General features: G+C 35.8%; 2 protein-coding genes across 4 annotated transcripts in view; one reads left to right on the forward strand and one right to left on the reverse strand.

Moving 5' to 3' along the window:
• Nucleotides 1-482, reverse strand: part of mbo (Nuclear pore complex protein Nup88) — a 30223-nt gene extending 29741 nt beyond the window's left edge. Inside the window, 1 exon segment of the mRNA XM_076469077.1 lies at nucleotides 164-482. Within this exon segment, the coding sequence (XP_076325192.1) occupies nucleotides 164-388 (225 nt within the window). The 5' untranslated portion in view covers nucleotides 389-482.
• A 37-nt stretch (nucleotides 483-519) lies between these two features.
• Nucleotides 520-18621, forward strand: part of LOC143223352 (homeobox protein cut-like 1) — a 403865-nt gene continuing 385763 nt past the window's right edge. For 2 of the 3 annotated variants that reach the window (XM_076451241.1, XM_076451264.1), the window contains exon 1: nucleotides 520-694. In XM_076451241.1, the coding sequence (XP_076307356.1) occupies nucleotides 632-694 (63 nt within the window). In that variant the 5' untranslated portion in view covers nucleotides 520-631. The remainder of the gene's footprint in view (nucleotides 695-18621) is intronic. The other variant, XM_076451238.1, reaches the window with a different exon arrangement.

Genomic DNA, 18621 nt, shown 5'->3' on the forward strand with positions numbered 1-18621 from the left:
ATATATTTTAAATTAATAATCACCTAAAAATAAAGCGCGGGATACTAAATAGTACTTATTATTTTCTATGGCATTATTATTAACTTATATAAATTAAACACTTAAAAAGTAACTAACAAAAACTGTTTTCAATCATCTAGCAAGTTTATGTGCTAAGCCTAACCTGGGCTTTGCAATGATCGGTATCATCGTTGGCTTTAGCAGTAAATCGGGTATTTATGCTGATAATACACTGTTCGGATACATCTAATATAAATAACAAAGTATCATCTACGGCAATATAACTTTTCGAGTCTAGTCCTATGGTATTATACTCTACGTTCTTTTTCAGCTTTTCAGCAATATCACTCATGACACACGAACTGCTGCTCCACATTGTGGCAGCCATATTGGTTCCCCGCGCGGCGCGTTCAAAGCCTACGAACGTTATTGGCGGCCAACCAGATACAGAGCGCTTAGTATGAATATTAGGAAAGGCGCTCGTAGTAATCAAACAAAAACAGGGCGCAATCGCCTCAGAATAGAGTGACGTCAGGCATTTTAGTGCAGCTGGTTGAAAATACTGGTTGGAGATTATATTAGAAGATTCGCTGTCACGTAGACAATTAGTTGTCATTCGTCGTGGGTAAAGATGGCTGCGAATATACAGCCTCTGATACAGTTTTGGAAAAAAATTGACCTTTTAGGATTTCAGGTGAGTTTGTCTTTCCCCAAGGTTATTTGTTTTATAACAGATTAAAACAAAAAGCTAGACGTAGTTATAAAATCACGATTATTTTTTTAAAAGTGTGTGAAAACTGCTATAGTCCATCAAAATATAATTATAAATTGTAAACGTTTATTTGAAATATGCTGATAAACACTTATATTGTTTTATTGTTTGCAAAATGTTATATTTTAAGATTAACAAAATAAGAGAAACTTTTTTTTCCATGAGCGGTACTAAAACCCGCCTACATTCGGAAACAACGTGCTCGATTTGCTTGCGTTAAGCGTTGTGGAACTTGACGGCATCAAACAAGCGATGAAGCCGGGATCAGATCTCCTAGCTGTCGGTTATTATTTGAACTAAGTTGAAGGTCTATTAGAGTGGATGTAGTGTATTGGTAAAAGCGTTCGTCATCAAAGAGTAAAAACTACTATGGAGGATAAATGATAATGGGAAAAACTGCTTTTAAATCCCAGTATCATAATTAACAAGCGTTACCTCTAAATGTCCTTCTATTATTATTTTGTACACAAAGCGCAACAATGGTTATAAATTGTGGTATTAAGAGGAGTGGAACTCTTTTTAGTGATGTCGAGAAACCCCGCTTGTAGAGAAATATATATGCAAAAATGGCTCGTTTGGGTTGAGAAAATATTTTACGTAGCTCTTCTACATAAAATATTTTCTCAACCCAAACGAGCCGGTTTTGCATATAACTATTCTACGTAAATTATTTCTCAACCCAAACGAGCCGTTTTTGGATATATGGAACTCTTTTTGCACATTCCAATCAGAAGACTAGGAACGTCCATGATTTCAATCCTCAAGATGCGGAATGCTGTTCTAGATCAACCTGTCCCAATTTAACCCCTGAAGCGGACAATAATTAAGTTTTTATTAATATTTAATGAAATAGGTGTACAAATAAATACGACTTCAGTTAATTAAATCTAGTATTATACTAAAGTTTGCTACTTAACTTATTAGATGTATATATTAATCTAAACAAGTAAATGTTTATCAAGCTGTAAATCAAGCTACACCATTGGAACATTTGAAAATTTTGGAAATCGACCCAGTTAAGATATAGACAGATGTAGAAACCTCAGAAAGTATTAATAGGAGTGAGGGATAATTCTTTGTTGCAGTAAAATCTTAGAAGTAAAATAATTTTAGATATTTCTATTTATTTGACACACATTGATACGAGCAAGAAATGTTTGAAAGTTTAGAGAAAGGGGAAGAACTCCAAGAATAACAAAGCAAAAAAATCGAAACTTTTTGTCGTTATGAGGTTCGAACAAACTTTTTTGTTGCGAATACGTATTTTAATAGACTCAGTCTAAGAGCAGTAGCATAACTACAAAATATGCTCCTCCTAATAAACAGTAAATAGGTCCCCACATTTATTACCCTATGATTTAAGTTACTATTTGAGCCCCTTTTGGCTCTCCGCCCTCTTGAAATTTCGGGGCGTACTTGCAAATTGTCCATGAATTATTTATCAACGTATTTGTGTTAATATTTCTTCACATTATGTTATAGATTCTTTTGTTAAATATAGTTAGTTAGATACTTGTTTCTTAAAATGACGAGATTGTTTGATATCTTAACACGCGCCTCACTCACATCCAAAATACAGAACATAAGTGGTTTCGGATTCCACTTCGGAGAGTCCTATGCTCGTGTTATAAGAGACTGTGAGGAGAGAAGAAATGTTTTTTTTTTTTTTTAATGTTGATTTCAAACAAGGGTTTATTGTCAAATAGTAGCACATAGTATTAAAGTAACTTGTTTTTTTTATTTATCTTTTTGTTAGATTGCAATAATCGTGTTCTTTTTAATATGTTTAGATAGCCCATTCTGTAGCTTTGTGTTTAGCAACAACCAAACCGAATCTGACGATCCAAGATATATATACACACACACACATACACATATTATACACTCGACTCGTAATCCGAGGGTCGCGGATTCGAATCCCTGTCATATGCTCGCCCTTTCAGCCGTGGGGGCGTTATAATGTGACGATCAATCCCACAATTCGTTGGTAAAAGAGTATCTCAAGAGTTGGCGGTGGGTGGTGATGACAAGCTGCCTTCCCTCTAGTCTTACACTGCTAAATTAGAGACGGCTAGTGCAGATAGCCCTCTTGTAGCTTTGCACGAAATTCAAAACAAACCCAACCACATGTTATAATTTGTTGTTATTAGAGGAAAGATAGAGAAATACATCCATAATATTTTAGTTTAGTCTGAAGCAGGAAAACAATTCTAAATCCAATGTGAACGATACAGAATTCAACAGTAATTACTTAGTCATAAATAACCAAAAAACACTTGAACGTGCAAACATAACAATCTTACTCAAAAGTAATATGGTAACCAAGTGTAAGCTAATCTGAATAGTTACTTGAAGTTTTTAATAACTAACTCATTCAGTATATTAATGTAATTCACAAAAACTAATTTGAGATGTGGAAAGGTCAAATGTTTCACAGTATATAGTCTTCAGTGGCCATTCTCATAATTCTAATAATTTATGTCGGTGTCTCCCCTTTAGTATTTTTATGGTCATTCGTTAGATACGCCCGGTACAGGGAAAATTACATTTTATTAGAGGGTGAATGTCTCGAGTAATACAATTTTAAGTCATTTTATGCGTTTGGATATATAAAATTAATGTATGATCTTAAACCGTTGTTACACTGTTTTTATGTCTCTAGCTTCACGCGTAAATAAAAGGTTGAGTTAGCGTGCCTTCGTATAAGACTGACCACAAGCACTGTCACGTTGCACCGCCTGCTCGTTGTAAACATTAAAAGTCTATTCATTGTTGAACAAAACTATTACAACTGTTCTTTGTTGAAACTGTATAGTTAACGTGACATCTACATGAATTTACTGAAACTCATCGTTCAGTTGATTATTAAGCGCAAAGCTAAACAAGAGGATATACGTGCTCTGTCCATCAGAGGTATCGAAATCCAATTTTTAGCGTCATAAGCCTACAGACTCACCGCTGAACCACTGGAGAACTCCCTGTTCACAATATGGGGCAGAATATACCTTAACTAACTTAACGCTGTCTACATTTTAAGCTGTTTAATGAGAATCGCCATCTGGATTTTGCCGACTCATTATAATATAAGTTTTAATTGTTTACATGTATATGTGTTTTCTTTAAAGAAAAAAAAAAGTGAATAAAAATACATGCTTGAAGACACTGCACCCGAATAGAAGTTAGGGTAATATATTTTGTATTTACGAGGTTTCGCTTATGAAAGTTTTGTGCACTCAGTTACTTATATGCGAAATGTCCGAAATTTAAAGTCCCAGAGCGAAGTTGTATGGTTTCAGATTTTCGCATCATTGTTGTAGTAGGGTAAAATTATTCTTATTTGAAACTAGGAAATATTTAGATTATTATTAACGAAGTATATTTAGAGTCCGTATGATCTAAGTCTCCAAAGGCCTGTAGGTACGTGTATTACTGTTATCTTTTTATAAATATAAGGAAATGATGTTTTATTTATTTATTTTTACATAATGGTTAATTGGCTTTATGGAAGTTCAAGTCATTGTTTTCCTACTTCATCCCTAAAAATAGGCATATCTAACGATAAATTTCGGTTTTTCTACCGCAACAAACACTTTCTTTTGTGCACATATCCTAAGTAACTTTCTTGTACCAAAAAAAGCTGCAATTTTTCACGGAGTGATAATTAACTTTTGAATATCTGATCCTCTCGGTGTTTGAAATTTGAATTTATCATTTAAAAACACAAGCATGAAGGAAGTTAACATCGTCTGATTTAGTATTGAATGAATGGGGTTATCAGACGATCAACAGCATCTGATCTGGTATTGAACGAAACGCGTCAACGTTAACATGAAACGCCACTACTGTGTATTTATATAACATGATGTTAGTTATTAGCAGTATTTTTTTATACTAACAATCATACTAGATTTAATACGCTTACAGTAATTTCAGGCTTCTGTACTACACACCGGCATCGTGTTCTTGGGTTTTCTACACATGGTGATATGCAAATATGTGCATCTTTTATGGTAATAAAATTTTGACTTTAAGGACTTGTCTATTTTATCTACTATTTGTAAGAAAAACATTGTTTTATTTATTTTTTAGAACAGAAGAAACCTAATTAGTGCCTAACTCAATAATTCTGGTAGTTTACGGAAAACTTGCCATTTTTTTATATTAAAAATGTAATTTTTTTCTGTATTGTGCGGTCAGATCTGTACACAAAGGTCAAGGTAAGTTAATTTTATCTAAATGAACTTCCATTCTTCAGATTCCTCGTTCCCCGGTGGGACAGCGGTTAATTTACTGATTTACAATGCTAAAATTAGGGGTTGAATTACCCCTCGGTGGACCCAGCAGATAGCTCGATACGAGTTTGCTACAATAAAAACACACGAATTTAATTTGGCCGGCATGGCCAGGTAGTAAGGGCGCTCGACTCGTAATCTGAGGGTTGCAGGTACGAATCTACGTCACATCAAACATGCCCCATCTTTCAGCCATGAGGGCGTTATAATTCCACTATTCGCGGGTTAAAGAGTAGCCCAAGAGTTGGCGGTGAGTGGTGATAAATAGCTGCCTTCTCTTTAGTTTTGCACTGCTAAATCAGGGAAGGCTAGTGCAGATAGTTCTCGTGTAGCTTTGAGTGAAAATACAAAACAAACAAAATCAGAAATATTAAATTTATAGTTTGAAGAAAAACCTTCATACTTAAACTGCTGCTTTATGTACACAATCTATAACATATCGGTCATTTAAAAAAATGTGTTTTAAAACAAAATTGTGTGTTTCTATTGCAATATTCGTACAAAGATAAGACGTATATTCTGACAACGTTATGTAAACGTTGTTCTATTATCGTTTATTTTGGCGCAGACGTTCATTTTGTATTTATATTGTTCTTTTCATGAAACGATGGGACGCGTATTTCGACATGACATAAACATTATTCTCACGTTGTTTTTTAAGAGTGCAAACATCCATTTCTTTGTACAAAATGTTAAATTAACATTCAGTTATAAATTACTGATTGAATTATTATTCTTACTGTAAATGTTCGTAGATGTTAAATATAACTTTTTAATTTTTATCTTCTTTTATTAAAGCTTTAGTATAAACTAACAAATAACGGTAGTTGTGAGAGAAAATAAGTTTAGTTAATTTTATAATTTTTAGATTTTAGCAAAATAAGAAAGATTATTTATTGTTCCCTTCATAAACACTTTTGAGTGTAATATATAACGCTACATGTCATATCATAATATTTGATACTTATTACTGCCATAGTTCTTTGTAATGTGACAATATTTTCAAGCGATAGAATAACTTTATATGTGTGGTTTCTTTTCTTCTTATTTCTTTTTTTTTGTAAAATAATACACATATTATTAAACAGTTTGTTCGTTTTCTTTTTAATTTCGCGCAAAGCTACACGAGGGCTATCTGCACCAGCCGTCCCTAATTTAGCAGTGTAAGACTCTTGGGCTACTCTTTTACCAACGAATAGTGGGATTGACAGTAGCATAATAATGCCACCGCTGCTGAAAGGGCGAACATGTTTGGTGTGACTGGGATTCGAACCCTCGACTTTTAGATTATGAGTAGATCTCATTAACCACTTGGCCATGCTAGGCTTTATTAAACAGCCTCAAAAGTATTAATTTCATTTCAGGCTAATGTTTATGCAGTAAAAAAGATCATTTTTGAATATATTTTTGCCATAATATGGTTTTTGTAATGTAAGAAAATAGACAAGGAATTGTAATTTGGTTTTATGTTTCTTGACAGATAATTTTTTACGTGTAAATAATATATATGAAGAATCTTACAAATAAAACTGATTATCAATAATTTCTGATTAAAAAAAGCTACCATTTACAGATTAGAACTAACAATTAATTTAATAGTTAATGTAACCAATTTTATAAGTAGGGCTAACTAGGTATATGCATAGTCATAAAACAAAAACTTAAAATGATTATAGTATGTTGATCAATCATTTAAATACTTTTGTTTCTATCAATACTTTCGGCCATAATCCCAATAATGTCTCATAATGTTCGGCCAACTTAAGAGATACAGGTTAGTCCTAAATCTGTGTCAATAATGCTGATACCCGACTGCAATAAATAATTAGAATAATAAAGAAGTATGATAAATCAAGCAAAATAATACATGTATATATATGGGTGTATCTATTAAGTGCTTTACTCAAAGATGTTAATGAAACTAAATCTAAAGATATAATGGAATATAACTCAACTTATTACATTTTGGACTTTTGTTTAAAAGGTATTGTAAAGCAGTGAATGAGATATGTGCAAAGACATTTCATAATTAGTAGTTTTTGTTCGGTAACTGGTGTGAAATAAACTTCATTTTAATTTAAAGTACGTCTTGTCTTTAATTATTTTATTATTGCTTCTGATATGTTAAAATGAAATGTTGTTTATGCAGATTGAAATGATAATTCATATACATTTAGGAATAAGTAATTCGATAGGATTAGTCACATGAAAGATAAATGTTTCAAGTAATTGTTTAACATATGTGAACTGTGCAAATGATGGAAGTAGAAATACTCACAAAACCAATACGGACTATGAACAAATACGAAGCTAGAATATTCTATTTAGTATTAAATACCAATGAAAAAAAAATAGAACTGATAATATGCAGGATGGAAATGTTTTGTCTACCGGTTCTTTAATAATGATGTTTAAAGTCCCAGTTTTTCATTCGGATTATATTAAAAACTCCTATCAGATCCTCGTTTTGAACTCTACTTGCGTGGTCATAATAAAATTCTCACGTGTCTTTCGCATGTGGTATTTAAACGAAACATGTTGTTAAGTCTCGTTCAATAATTTCAAGTTTCATGAAGACGACTCGTGAATGAAAACGAAACGTCATAAGTTCGAGGAAGAAATACGCCTTCTCCGTTGCCATCAACGTCATAACTGAAGCTTACAGGCAGAAGTAACATTTGAAACGAAATCCACGGATAACAAATTACGGCTTCCTAGTGGCAAAGTTGTATATCTGCGGACTTGTACTGCTAGAAACCTGGTTTCGATACCTGTGGTGGGCAGAGCACAGATAGCCCTTTGTGCAGCTTTGTGCATAACAAAACAAACATAATTACGGGACTACTGCGGTCTTATAGTTTTAATATATCTTATCCTCCATGTTATTAAAACCACTTAATCAAAATTAAACAAATTATGTGGACCAGAACTAAAATAACTTATAAAATAATTAAAATAATCCTGTTAACATACTGACTAAAAATTCATATCGTTTTAAACACGTACTCCAATCAGCAACGTTCTAAATATACAGCCGTAGTCCCATAGCAACGCCCTCTCAATGGCACAGCGGCATGTCTGCGGAGTCGCATCGCTAACTACCGAGTTTCGTTATCCGTAGTGTGCTGAGCATAGATAGCTCATTGTGTAGCTTTGTGCTTAATTCCAACTAACCCATATCAAGAAAGCCACAGACAAATATCACTTTTTTAAACACTTTTTTTTTATAGCATGGTGGAGCATGGGCAGTTGTTTAAGGCACTCGACTCATCATCTAAGGGTCGCAGGTTCGAATCCCCGTCACAACAAACATGCTCGCCCTTTCAGATGTGGGCGTTATAATTTGACGGCCAATCCCACTATTCGTTGGTTAAAGAGTAGTCCAATAGTTGGCGGTGTGTGGTGAAGACTATCTGCCTTCAGATTATGAGCTTTCAAACTTACTTCTGAACCACTAGAGGTAGGAGCAAAAAACAAACAAACCACAAAAAACATAAATCTGATACAGTGATTTTATGAAATTGTTGAACTGTTTTAGTGAATGAAATCGCTTAATCTACTTAGGATGACTGTCGGGCCACTATTAAATATCTTGTAACCAGGTGTAGTCTTGCAGGGTCACGAGCGGGCAGCGACTCCTCATTTTATGTGCAAAGCGAGTGCCGCTTCTATACTCCAAATGCAGATGATTTCGCGTGTTGCTTTCAAGTATGGATAGATAGGATTTCAGTCATGTCTTTAACATGGAACGCTTTTTTATCATTAGTTGAAAGTTCTCTGACTTTCCATACTTCTGCTTTACAACAACATACCTCAAACGATGATTTTCCGAATATCTAATTAATTATTAAATATGGGCTACCGATACTGAACATCTAGTTTTAATATTAACTGATCTTTTGGGGTTGGGGATAATGGAACTCGTGACGACCCCACTTCTAAATGTACCAATAAATCACAGCTTACATAACCAGTGCTGTTTGTGAAACGTTGCTTTAAGCTCCAGTTCAGTTTCTACAAATGATTTTTAAAGTTTTAGAACTAGAACTTTCTGTAGGCCGAGCACTTGTCAGTGGTGAGCGTGCTGGAATGTATCCCTGGTTTGCATCCCGTTGATGTCAGAAATAAAACTGCTCTTTGAGGCCGCCGGTGCATTAGAAGAATGATGGTCAAATTCAACTCTTTGGTTTGACAATGATATGGCATACGTGTTGGCGGGTGTTGGTGTTGACTAACGATCTTCCCTTTGGAATATAACTTTAAAATTAGGAACGGCTAACGCAGATATCCCTCGTGTAGCTTTGAGCAAAATGAACCTTGGCTGAGAAGGTAGAGTTGTTTGTATTAAACTTGTTTGAAAACGTAAGACTGTTTGTAGAAATGTACTGTTTATTGATTCTAAAAAGACATGGCAGTTATGACACTCAATTCGCAATCTGCAGGTCACGGGTTCGAATAGTTTCATTGAACATGTTCGCTCTTTCAACCGTAGAGGTGATATAATATGACGGTTAATTCCACTTTTCGTTGCTAAAGAGTATCCCAAGAGTTGGCGGTGGGTAATGTTAAATAGTTGTCTTTCCTATTTTCTGTCACTTTCAAATCAGGGTTGGCTAGGGCAAATAGTCCTCTAGTAAATTTACGCAAAATTAAACAACCAAAATAATCAAAGTTCGAAAAGCTTAACATAAATCTTTATAAACGTACTTTCTGAAGTAAACCTTATATATCAGGCAGGTGTTTTAAACAACTTAATTATACTTTTGTTAATATTAAGTCGTTATATTTAGTATGAAATACGTGATCTGTGCTTATTAATAAGTTAATTTCAGAACTCAGTTTATCATTTTATTAGTATAAGACAGAATGTCATGACTTCTGAGCTGTATGCCTATTGGCAGAAAAATGTGGTATGCAGGGCTAGATGAGGATGTTGGCTTATCTATAGAAGTCCGGTGTCCAGGTTTAGCTAAGAATATGTTTGTGTTTAGAATCTAGTATGCTGGGTTGTGTGTCAAAGTTGGCTTGTCTTTAAAAGTTTGATTTCCAAGTTTGCATGGGATACTTTACTTGTCATTAGATGTATGGTATCCATAGCTGTCTGAAAATGTTGACTTGTTCATAGGAGTTTGTTTCCACGTCTACGCGAGACTTGGTTTTGGATATCCTATGTGAGAGTGCTAGTTTGTTTTTAGATGTCTGAGATGAGTATGTAGGCTTGTCTTTAGATATCCAGTGTGATAATGTAGACTTCTATTTAGATGCCTAATGTGAGAATGTAGGCTTGTCTTTAGATATCCAGTGTGATAATGTAGACTTCTCTTTAGATGCCTAATGTGAGAATGTAGGCTTGTCTTTAGATATCCAGTGTGATAATGTAGACTTCTCTTTAGATGCCTAATGTGAGAATGTAGGCTTGTCTTTAGATATCCAGTGTGATAATGTAGACTTCTCTTTAGATGCCTAATGTGAGAATGTAGGCTTGTCTTTAGACGACCGGCATGAGAAGTATGAATCGACTCCAGAAGATCGGTGCCTTATCAGTGGCATAACAATAAATGATGCCACTTTCCTGTATAGAAGGTAATTCGGCCCCCTACACTGAATTTCCTGTAACTGTATTTACGATGCTGGCAGATTGGTATAATTGATTTAGCTGGAAATTCACAATTGCATTTAGTGTTTATTTTTAAATTATACATATGTCAAATTTCTGACAGATGAATTTACGCATTGGTGAAAGCGAAGTACATATGGTGCAACTATAATTACATTGCACAACAGATTTTGTGAAAAGTTTTGTTTCCTGAAAAGTTTTTGCTGATTGTGACAGGTACCTGGTGGGTATGCACAAATATAGTTTTGGTTTTGCTTCATCACGTAGGAACTCTGAGAAATAGACAGTTAACTGTTTACCGGCAATATCGTATTTAATTGCGTTTATGTTTCTAATACGCTATTAAGTTCAATATAATTAAAAGTGTTTTGCTCCTGATTTTCGTTTGTATTCAATGTCCGGTGCATCACGTTGCAGTGTCCAACAGTAGTCAGCAAGCATTGACGGATTTCAGTTGCCTTGATATAGTTTTTCCATTATAGCAATGTCCTGGTGAAACTGAAGATTTCGATGAAACTGTACGTGATGGGCAAATTTGAATGTGATTTTCGTGATCAGCAGCCAAAAATCTATAAGGAACACCCAACAGTGTTTAAGAAGCAAAAATGTTGTTGTGCAGTGTTATATTTCCACTTTAATGGAAGGGACCACTAACTGAAGCAGTCAGGGTATCGACTCGGTCTGCTCTTTCCTTTTTCTAAATGTTTCTACCAGAATTGTGCACCCCTTTAGTTCAAACAAATTATGTCTCTCCACTTGTCGGCAATTCACAAGTTTGTCAGACCCTCTTTTGGCTTACTGTCCTTGCTGTTACTGGGCATAATTCGCCACTGTGCCCAGTATTGTGTAAGGTGGTTGGTTATTTGAATAGATCCGTTTTCATAGCTTTATGAAACTGTAAAGAAATTGACTTTGATGTATAGTTGGTGAACTGTTTACATGCAATTAGGAGCTAGGCCTGATTCAAAAAGGTTATATAATGATTATTTGTTCGTTTAAAATTTCGTATTCTCAAGTTGTTTAAAACATAAACATACTTTATCCTTTTTTAACAATAATTTGCCCCTGAAGAAGAAAGAATTATAGAGTTTTTATTCATTACTATAAAGGCTTCTTGAACCGATGTATTTTTCTAACACCATGAAAGAAGCAACAGGTTGTATGTCACAGGGCTGTCTGTCTACCACAGATTTCTTAGGGCTCCATATTTGATTGAAAGTTTTGTGTAGTAAGTTAAAACTCTAGGCCTTAATTTAAATGTATAATATTTAAGATGTTTGTTTGAATTAAGTACAAAGCTACAGAATGGGCTATCTGTACTCTTTTCACCACTGGTATTGAAACTCAGTTTCCAGCGCTGTAAGTCCTCAGAAATACTGCTATGCTACTGGACAGATAAGATATTTGAAGCTGCATACCCTGCATTTGGTGTAAATCTAACTTTATATTTTGCTGATTGTTTAAAACCGTAGGTTTGATTGTGGTTTTTAATATTTTTTTTGCTTTATAGATTTCTTAAAATTGTTGGCCTGACAGTGCATATTCTGCCAATCAAATTATTATAAACTTTAAACCTGAATACTCGGACACTGTGTTAGAACTATTTTAGACTTTGATGTAGAATTTTGTGCACTCGGTGTACGAAATGTTAAGGTAAGTTTTTCATAGTAGCTGACGTACCCGTTCAAAGTACAGGAAGAAGTATGTTCCTGAGAGAAGAGGTGATATGGTGGGGGACAAATATAAACACTGATCCTATCTATTGCTCCCTTGGTAGGGGGTATGGTGACAATCGGCTCACCAGTTCCCCAGTTGTAAGCGGACAAACACACAGACATACTTCTATCAAGTGATGGCTTACGTACAGGTATTTGTATGCGTGTTTAAATTAGCATTAAACATCAATTAGTACTAAAAGAAATTATTATACAACAGTCTGAATATGTATAATATATATGTAGTCTTAACATTGTTGAAATTGTATTTCAATATTCTATACACTTGCTTATAAAGGAAATAATGGCCCGGCATGGCCAAGTGGGTTAAGGCGTTCGACTCGTAATCCGAGGGTCGCGGGTTCGAATCCCCGTCGTGCCAGATATGCTCGCCCTTTCAGCCGTGGGGGCGTTATAAAGTGACGGTCAATCCCACTATTCGTTGGTCAAAGTGTAGCCCAAGAGTTGGCGGTGGATGGTGATGACTAGCTGCCTTCCCTCTAGTCTTACCATTCTAAATTTGGGACGGCTAGCACAGATAGCCCTCGAGTAGCTTTGTGCTAAATTCACAAACACACAAAGGAAATAATCTATATTTCTACTAATATTAACTGTCGTTTAGTCTTAAAATTCAGTTCACGTTTTATTCGTTTTGTTATACAACAAATGTGCCTTCTTATTGTTAACGGTACCGAATTCGATATGTAATTTGTACGCAAAATAAAGTTTAGGCTCAGTAAGCTAAATGAACGGGTATGAAGTATATCTAGCTCGAAATAATTTCGTGACGATATTCCAGAGTAATATATCAGCATTCTAATGGTGTGTATAACAACATTAAAACATTTATGTGGATTTCTCTTAATGTACAAATTTTAGATCGCATGCATTACATAGAAGGTAGACTATTGTACTAAGTCATTAGAAGATTTTTGCATTATGCATGTGCGATAAAACACAGAAAATTTGATAATTTCATATATATGCACTAGTGTCTATGTGTATTCTGTGTGTATAGACACATAGAGAGAGAAATAGATGTGTATATAGGCATGTATGTATGTTCATACACGTAAATTTGCATCTCAGAGCTTGTGATAAAAAGCGCTGGCGAAAACGGTACAATCACTCTGTTATTTGCATAACGCTATAACGAGCTAAAGACGTGATTCCGTTTAGTTGGAGATGCGCCGAACGGTCACAGTGTACTGAGCCAAACGAAAACTATTTGTATAACAGTACTTCTAATAATTATCACAATAAATCTTGAATAAGTAATTAATATTTTGGAATAACTTACACTCCAATATTTTTATATCTTTCTATGTAAAACAAATCTATAAGTAAGTATGCGTATGTACATGTACTAAGTTTGTAAGGCAAGTGTTGAAATAGTTTTTTATTGTGTGCAGGGGCTTATATAACTGTCACTTCTTTGTGTTTATCTAAACTATATATATACTCGTATATCCACGCATATTTTTTCTTTCATTACGGGTTTAATACTCTTAATATTGACTCCTGAGTTCTGGTGTTTATTGTGTGATGTTATTCCGCTCGAACTATGTGTCCTGCCGTGCTGATCGCGTGAGCTCGTGCTCATCTCAACCCATTTCCGATCTGACAAGCGGAGAGGAAAGGGGAAAGAGGTACTAGCGGTACATAAATATGGCTTAAAATTTATTGATTTGTGAAGCCTGTCTTTGTGTTTCACGAGTATGGTATGCATATTAAGAAGTATCGATTTTCTACATATGCTTAATTCGCCAATATTTGCCGTAGCCTTTGATTAGAGGTATAGTTCAATGCTCGAGCAACTAACGTTATGTATGATTAGATGAAACTAGTGCGTGGTGTTCTTATTCATTGAATGTGTACTTTATATATGTATAGTTTGAAAACTGTTCAATGAAATATATCAGGTACAAGTTGAATTTATATTAACTTGTATTTTGAAAGATAAAGGTGTCAAGTAACCACATGTAACATCGGGCGTTGGTTTACGTCATCTGCTGTTACAGTAATGTTGGTTTTCAATTCGTCCCGCAATCTTTGAATCCCGTCACCAAACATGCTTGCTCTTTTCAGTTGTATGACGGTCAATCTCACCATTCCTTGTTAAAGAGTAGCTGAAGAGGTGGCGGTGAGTGATTTTGACTAGCTGCCTTTTATCACTTCCGTGTTATATACGACTAGCGCAGACAGTCCTCGAGCAGTTTTGCGCGAAATTCAACAAACAAAACGCTCAAACTATTTTTTATTTTTACAAACATTATAAGTATTTGGCAGTACGTTATCCAAAGAAGTTACTTCGTGTACATAAATATCAAATAGTCAGTGAAATTATAAATATTTAAAGCTCAAACGGTTAAAAAGAAATCTGAACAGCATCTTTAAATTTAATACGGGTCTTGTATGATCTTATCTATACAGTATCTAAAGTTTAATACAGGTCTTGTGTGGTCTTATTTGTACAGTATCTAAAGGAGTGGTTCTTAACCTTGTTGGAGTTACTGAACCCCGAAAGTTTCGTACTTGCATTCACTAAACCCTTCGTAATTGGAAAAATGAAATATGATTTTTTCAAATTCAAAACATAAGTAGATATTTTATTAGTGCACAAAATGAACCATGCATTACTTGCACACAATATCATTGTATTCAAAGAACAAAACCAACAAAACATGAATTTCACACAAAAACAAAAACATAACTCAATGAATATTTACTGCAAATTAATGTGACTTTTGCTGTTGCCTTTCAGAGACAAGTTCAGAAATGCGTGGCTTCACCTTGGCAAGTGCCACTCTCATATCATTTTCGCAACAAAGTCTGTTTCTTTTCTTCGTTTTTATGTCTACCACCCACGAAAAGGATTGCTCGCAAAGATACGTTATAACAAACGGTATGAGTATCTCAAGGGCTTTCTTAACAATAAGAGGGTACGCTACGATTTGGTGTCATTAAAACGTTGAGAGCGTTGTTGTTCTGAAAAGTTCTGGCTCTGCTGAAGTTCAATGATTTCGTCGAGGTATTCATCATTGACATCTGCTGTCGCAACACTAAACGTGAACGGCTGTCTCACCCATGCTGGATCTGACTCTCTGGTGGGAAAGTATCCGTCGAGAGACTTTGCGAGCTCAACTTAGTGCGTGGCAAATGCTTGCTTCAGTTCCCCGGGTACAGAAATGTCTCAGATTTCAGACACATCTTCGATCTTACTTACACAGTCGTCCAGCAGGGGAAAGTTTGCGAAGTTATCATTCTCTGTTCGTCGTTTCCATAACGGTAGCTTTTTTTCAAAAGCCTTCAGGTTTTCTTCTGCTTCGATGATGTTGACTCCACTGCCCTGCATATGTTGATTGAGATGATTGAGAGCATTGAAGATACCGGCCATGTACGCCAAAATGAGAATGAACTCAAATTTTTCGAAGCAATCTGCATGACAATGTTGCTGCTCTCTCGCAAAAAACAGGGCTAATTCCACACGCATGGCAAAAACACGATTCAGCACCTTTCCCCGGGATAATCACCGAACTTTAGAATGGTACAGAAGTACCTCGAATTCAGAGCCCATTTCATTACACAGCTCTTTGAAGATGCGGTGCTTCAGGGCACTATTTCGCACAAAGTTCACACATTCCACTACAAGTTTTGATACTTCTGCCAGTTTTGAAGGCAAGGTTTTTGTTGCCAACGCATGCCTGTGCAAAGCATAGTGCGTTACAATGATGTGTGGTGCATCGGCTTTCACCAGCGCACCAAAACCAGAGTTTCGTCCCAGCATGACTGGAGCTCCGTCCGAACAAACTGCAGAAACCATATCCCACGAAAGATCGTTGTCTCTGAAGAAGTCATCCACAAGTTTCTTCACGTCGGCTGCCTTAGTTGTTGTTGTAAGAGACTTACAAAATAAAAAATCTTCTTTTATCTCGTCGTTCTTCACACAGCGCACGAATACAACAAGCTGGCTTAGATTGGAAACGTCGGTGGTTTCGTCGAGTTGAAGGCTGAATTTTGCTGGGCTTTAAATCAGATCTGCAACTACTTGAGCCAAGATGTCATCGCTCATGTCATCTATTCTGCTGCTGATGGTGTCATTTGAAAGAGGAATTTGGGATAACTTATTTTCAGCAGCTTTCCCCAGCATGATATTCGCCATCTTCAACGCAGTTGGTTTGACGAGTGATTCACCAATGGTGTGTGGTTTGCCCTGCTTTTTGATCAAGTACGCAACTTCGTACGATGCTGTGAGGATCGGTTAGTCGATGGGTAGAAAGCCAAGAATAGGCAAAGTAGCCTTTTCATCGAACCTGGCTTTCTTTACCTTGAATTCAGCAAGAGTTGTGTTCTTGTATTTCCCATCTCCATGCAGCTTTAGGGAGTGTTCGCTTAGTTTTGCCGGTGCAAGACTAGAATTGCTCAACTTGGCATTGCAAATCATGCATTGAGGACGCTGACTCCCATCATGTTCCGTTATACATATGAATCCATATTGTACGTATTTATCCGACAACTTTCTTTTTTTGCTCGACATAGTTAGTATGAAGGGATTGAAAGATTAGGAAAAAAATCACAAATGACGCATGGTTACTACAGTCATAAGTCAACTGCTAAGCGCACGAAGTTCTCTGCATCACAGATTTTTAGACCAAGTGATGTGACGTGATCAGCCGCAGCCAATGATGGCCAAGTGGAGCATGACGTAACGAATCATACGAGTGGGGTGAACGGAACGGACACACACACACTCTGTGTGTCTTGACCTCCGCCGAATCCCTGAGACTGACTCACTGAAGTCATGGGGTTCGATTGAACCCAGGTTATGAACCACTGATCTAAAGGTTAATACGGGTATTTTGTGGTCTTATCTGTAAGACTCAGGAGTGTGGAACGTTTTATTCGAAACTTTTAAACAGACCGAAACAGAAACCAGCTTTGTGTTTTAATGTATACAATATACATCTACGACCCATGTCCGTTTCTGTCTACAGGTAAGACTATATACGAGTTACTGTTTGCCTACCGACTGTTGCACGTTCTTGGTTAAATAGAAGATGGTGTTCCAGATGGTCATTGCCTTTGAATCTGTGTATGCAGAGAAAGGTGAAAAAGTAGAGCCTTTAAATTTTGAAGGTTGAGGGGAAGAATAAAACAAGTTACGTGAACACACGCGCGCACACACACAAAGGTACGGATATAGCTTTAGTTACCTGTGTGGGGGAGGGCATACGTAGTTTCTGCGTATTTCTGTACGTCGTGTACGTGTATGGCGTGCTCTTTTGTTTCCGTTAATATATTCAAATAAATTCAGTGCTTTAGATTTGGAGTATTGATCGGTATGTTAAATAGATTTTGTTGTCTTTCAGATCTTTAGAGTGATGTAATATGTGTATGTAAATTAGGAAGCTTATGTACAAAACTTTTCTCAATTTGCACGCGCCTATTGTCCAGATGGATTTGCGTTAGAGTTTATAGATATGTCGGTTCAGAAGAGTCAGTCCTCTTGGGAAAACAATTACATTTTCTATAGCGGATTACTGTATCCATCAATCTCTCAATCTGTGGGGACCACGCGCTATATATGCATATCATTAATACGCATAAAAGTATACGTTCTAACATAGGGAAAATACAAATTCTCGTCGCTGTCGCTAATGTACGAGTGTGTTTGTGTGTTCCGATTAAAATAAGAAGAATATGCACGATATAAAACTTACGTACGTAAGTCGCGTTTCATTTCCTTTTTTTATATCATCAAATGACCATCAAGCCAAGCTTTGTTATTAAAAATGTTGCTAATCGTTATGACTTATACAAAATAGTTTGTTTTTCTTGGAGCAAAATCTCAATGGGGCCCTCTGCTCTGTCCATCGGGGGAATCGAACACCGGATTTTAGCGTCGTACGTCTGTAAGCTTACCGACATCCCATCGGTGGGGGGCACAAAGTAAATAATAATATTAAATGATAATACGATTATGGTGGAAAAAAGATATGCCATCTATATCATCATTAAATTTAAAATAGTTTGGAGATTTCTACAAGTATCCTACAAAATATAAATACGTTATATGGAAAAGCGAGTCCCGTATATGTACGAAGGAAACCAAGCTGAAAATATTTTTTGAGGCTTATTAATATTAAAAGACTAATTTATAAGAGTTTTGTAACTGAGCCATTAAAAAAACTGTCTACACTTTATTCGAATGGCTAAAGAAGTGGC

The sequence above is a fragment of the Tachypleus tridentatus genome, chromosome 1 (assembly GCF_004210375.1).
Source record: "Tachypleus tridentatus isolate NWPU-2018 chromosome 1, ASM421037v1, whole genome shotgun sequence".
Classification (NCBI taxonomy): Eukaryota; Metazoa; Arthropoda; class Merostomata; order Xiphosura; family Limulidae; genus Tachypleus; species Tachypleus tridentatus.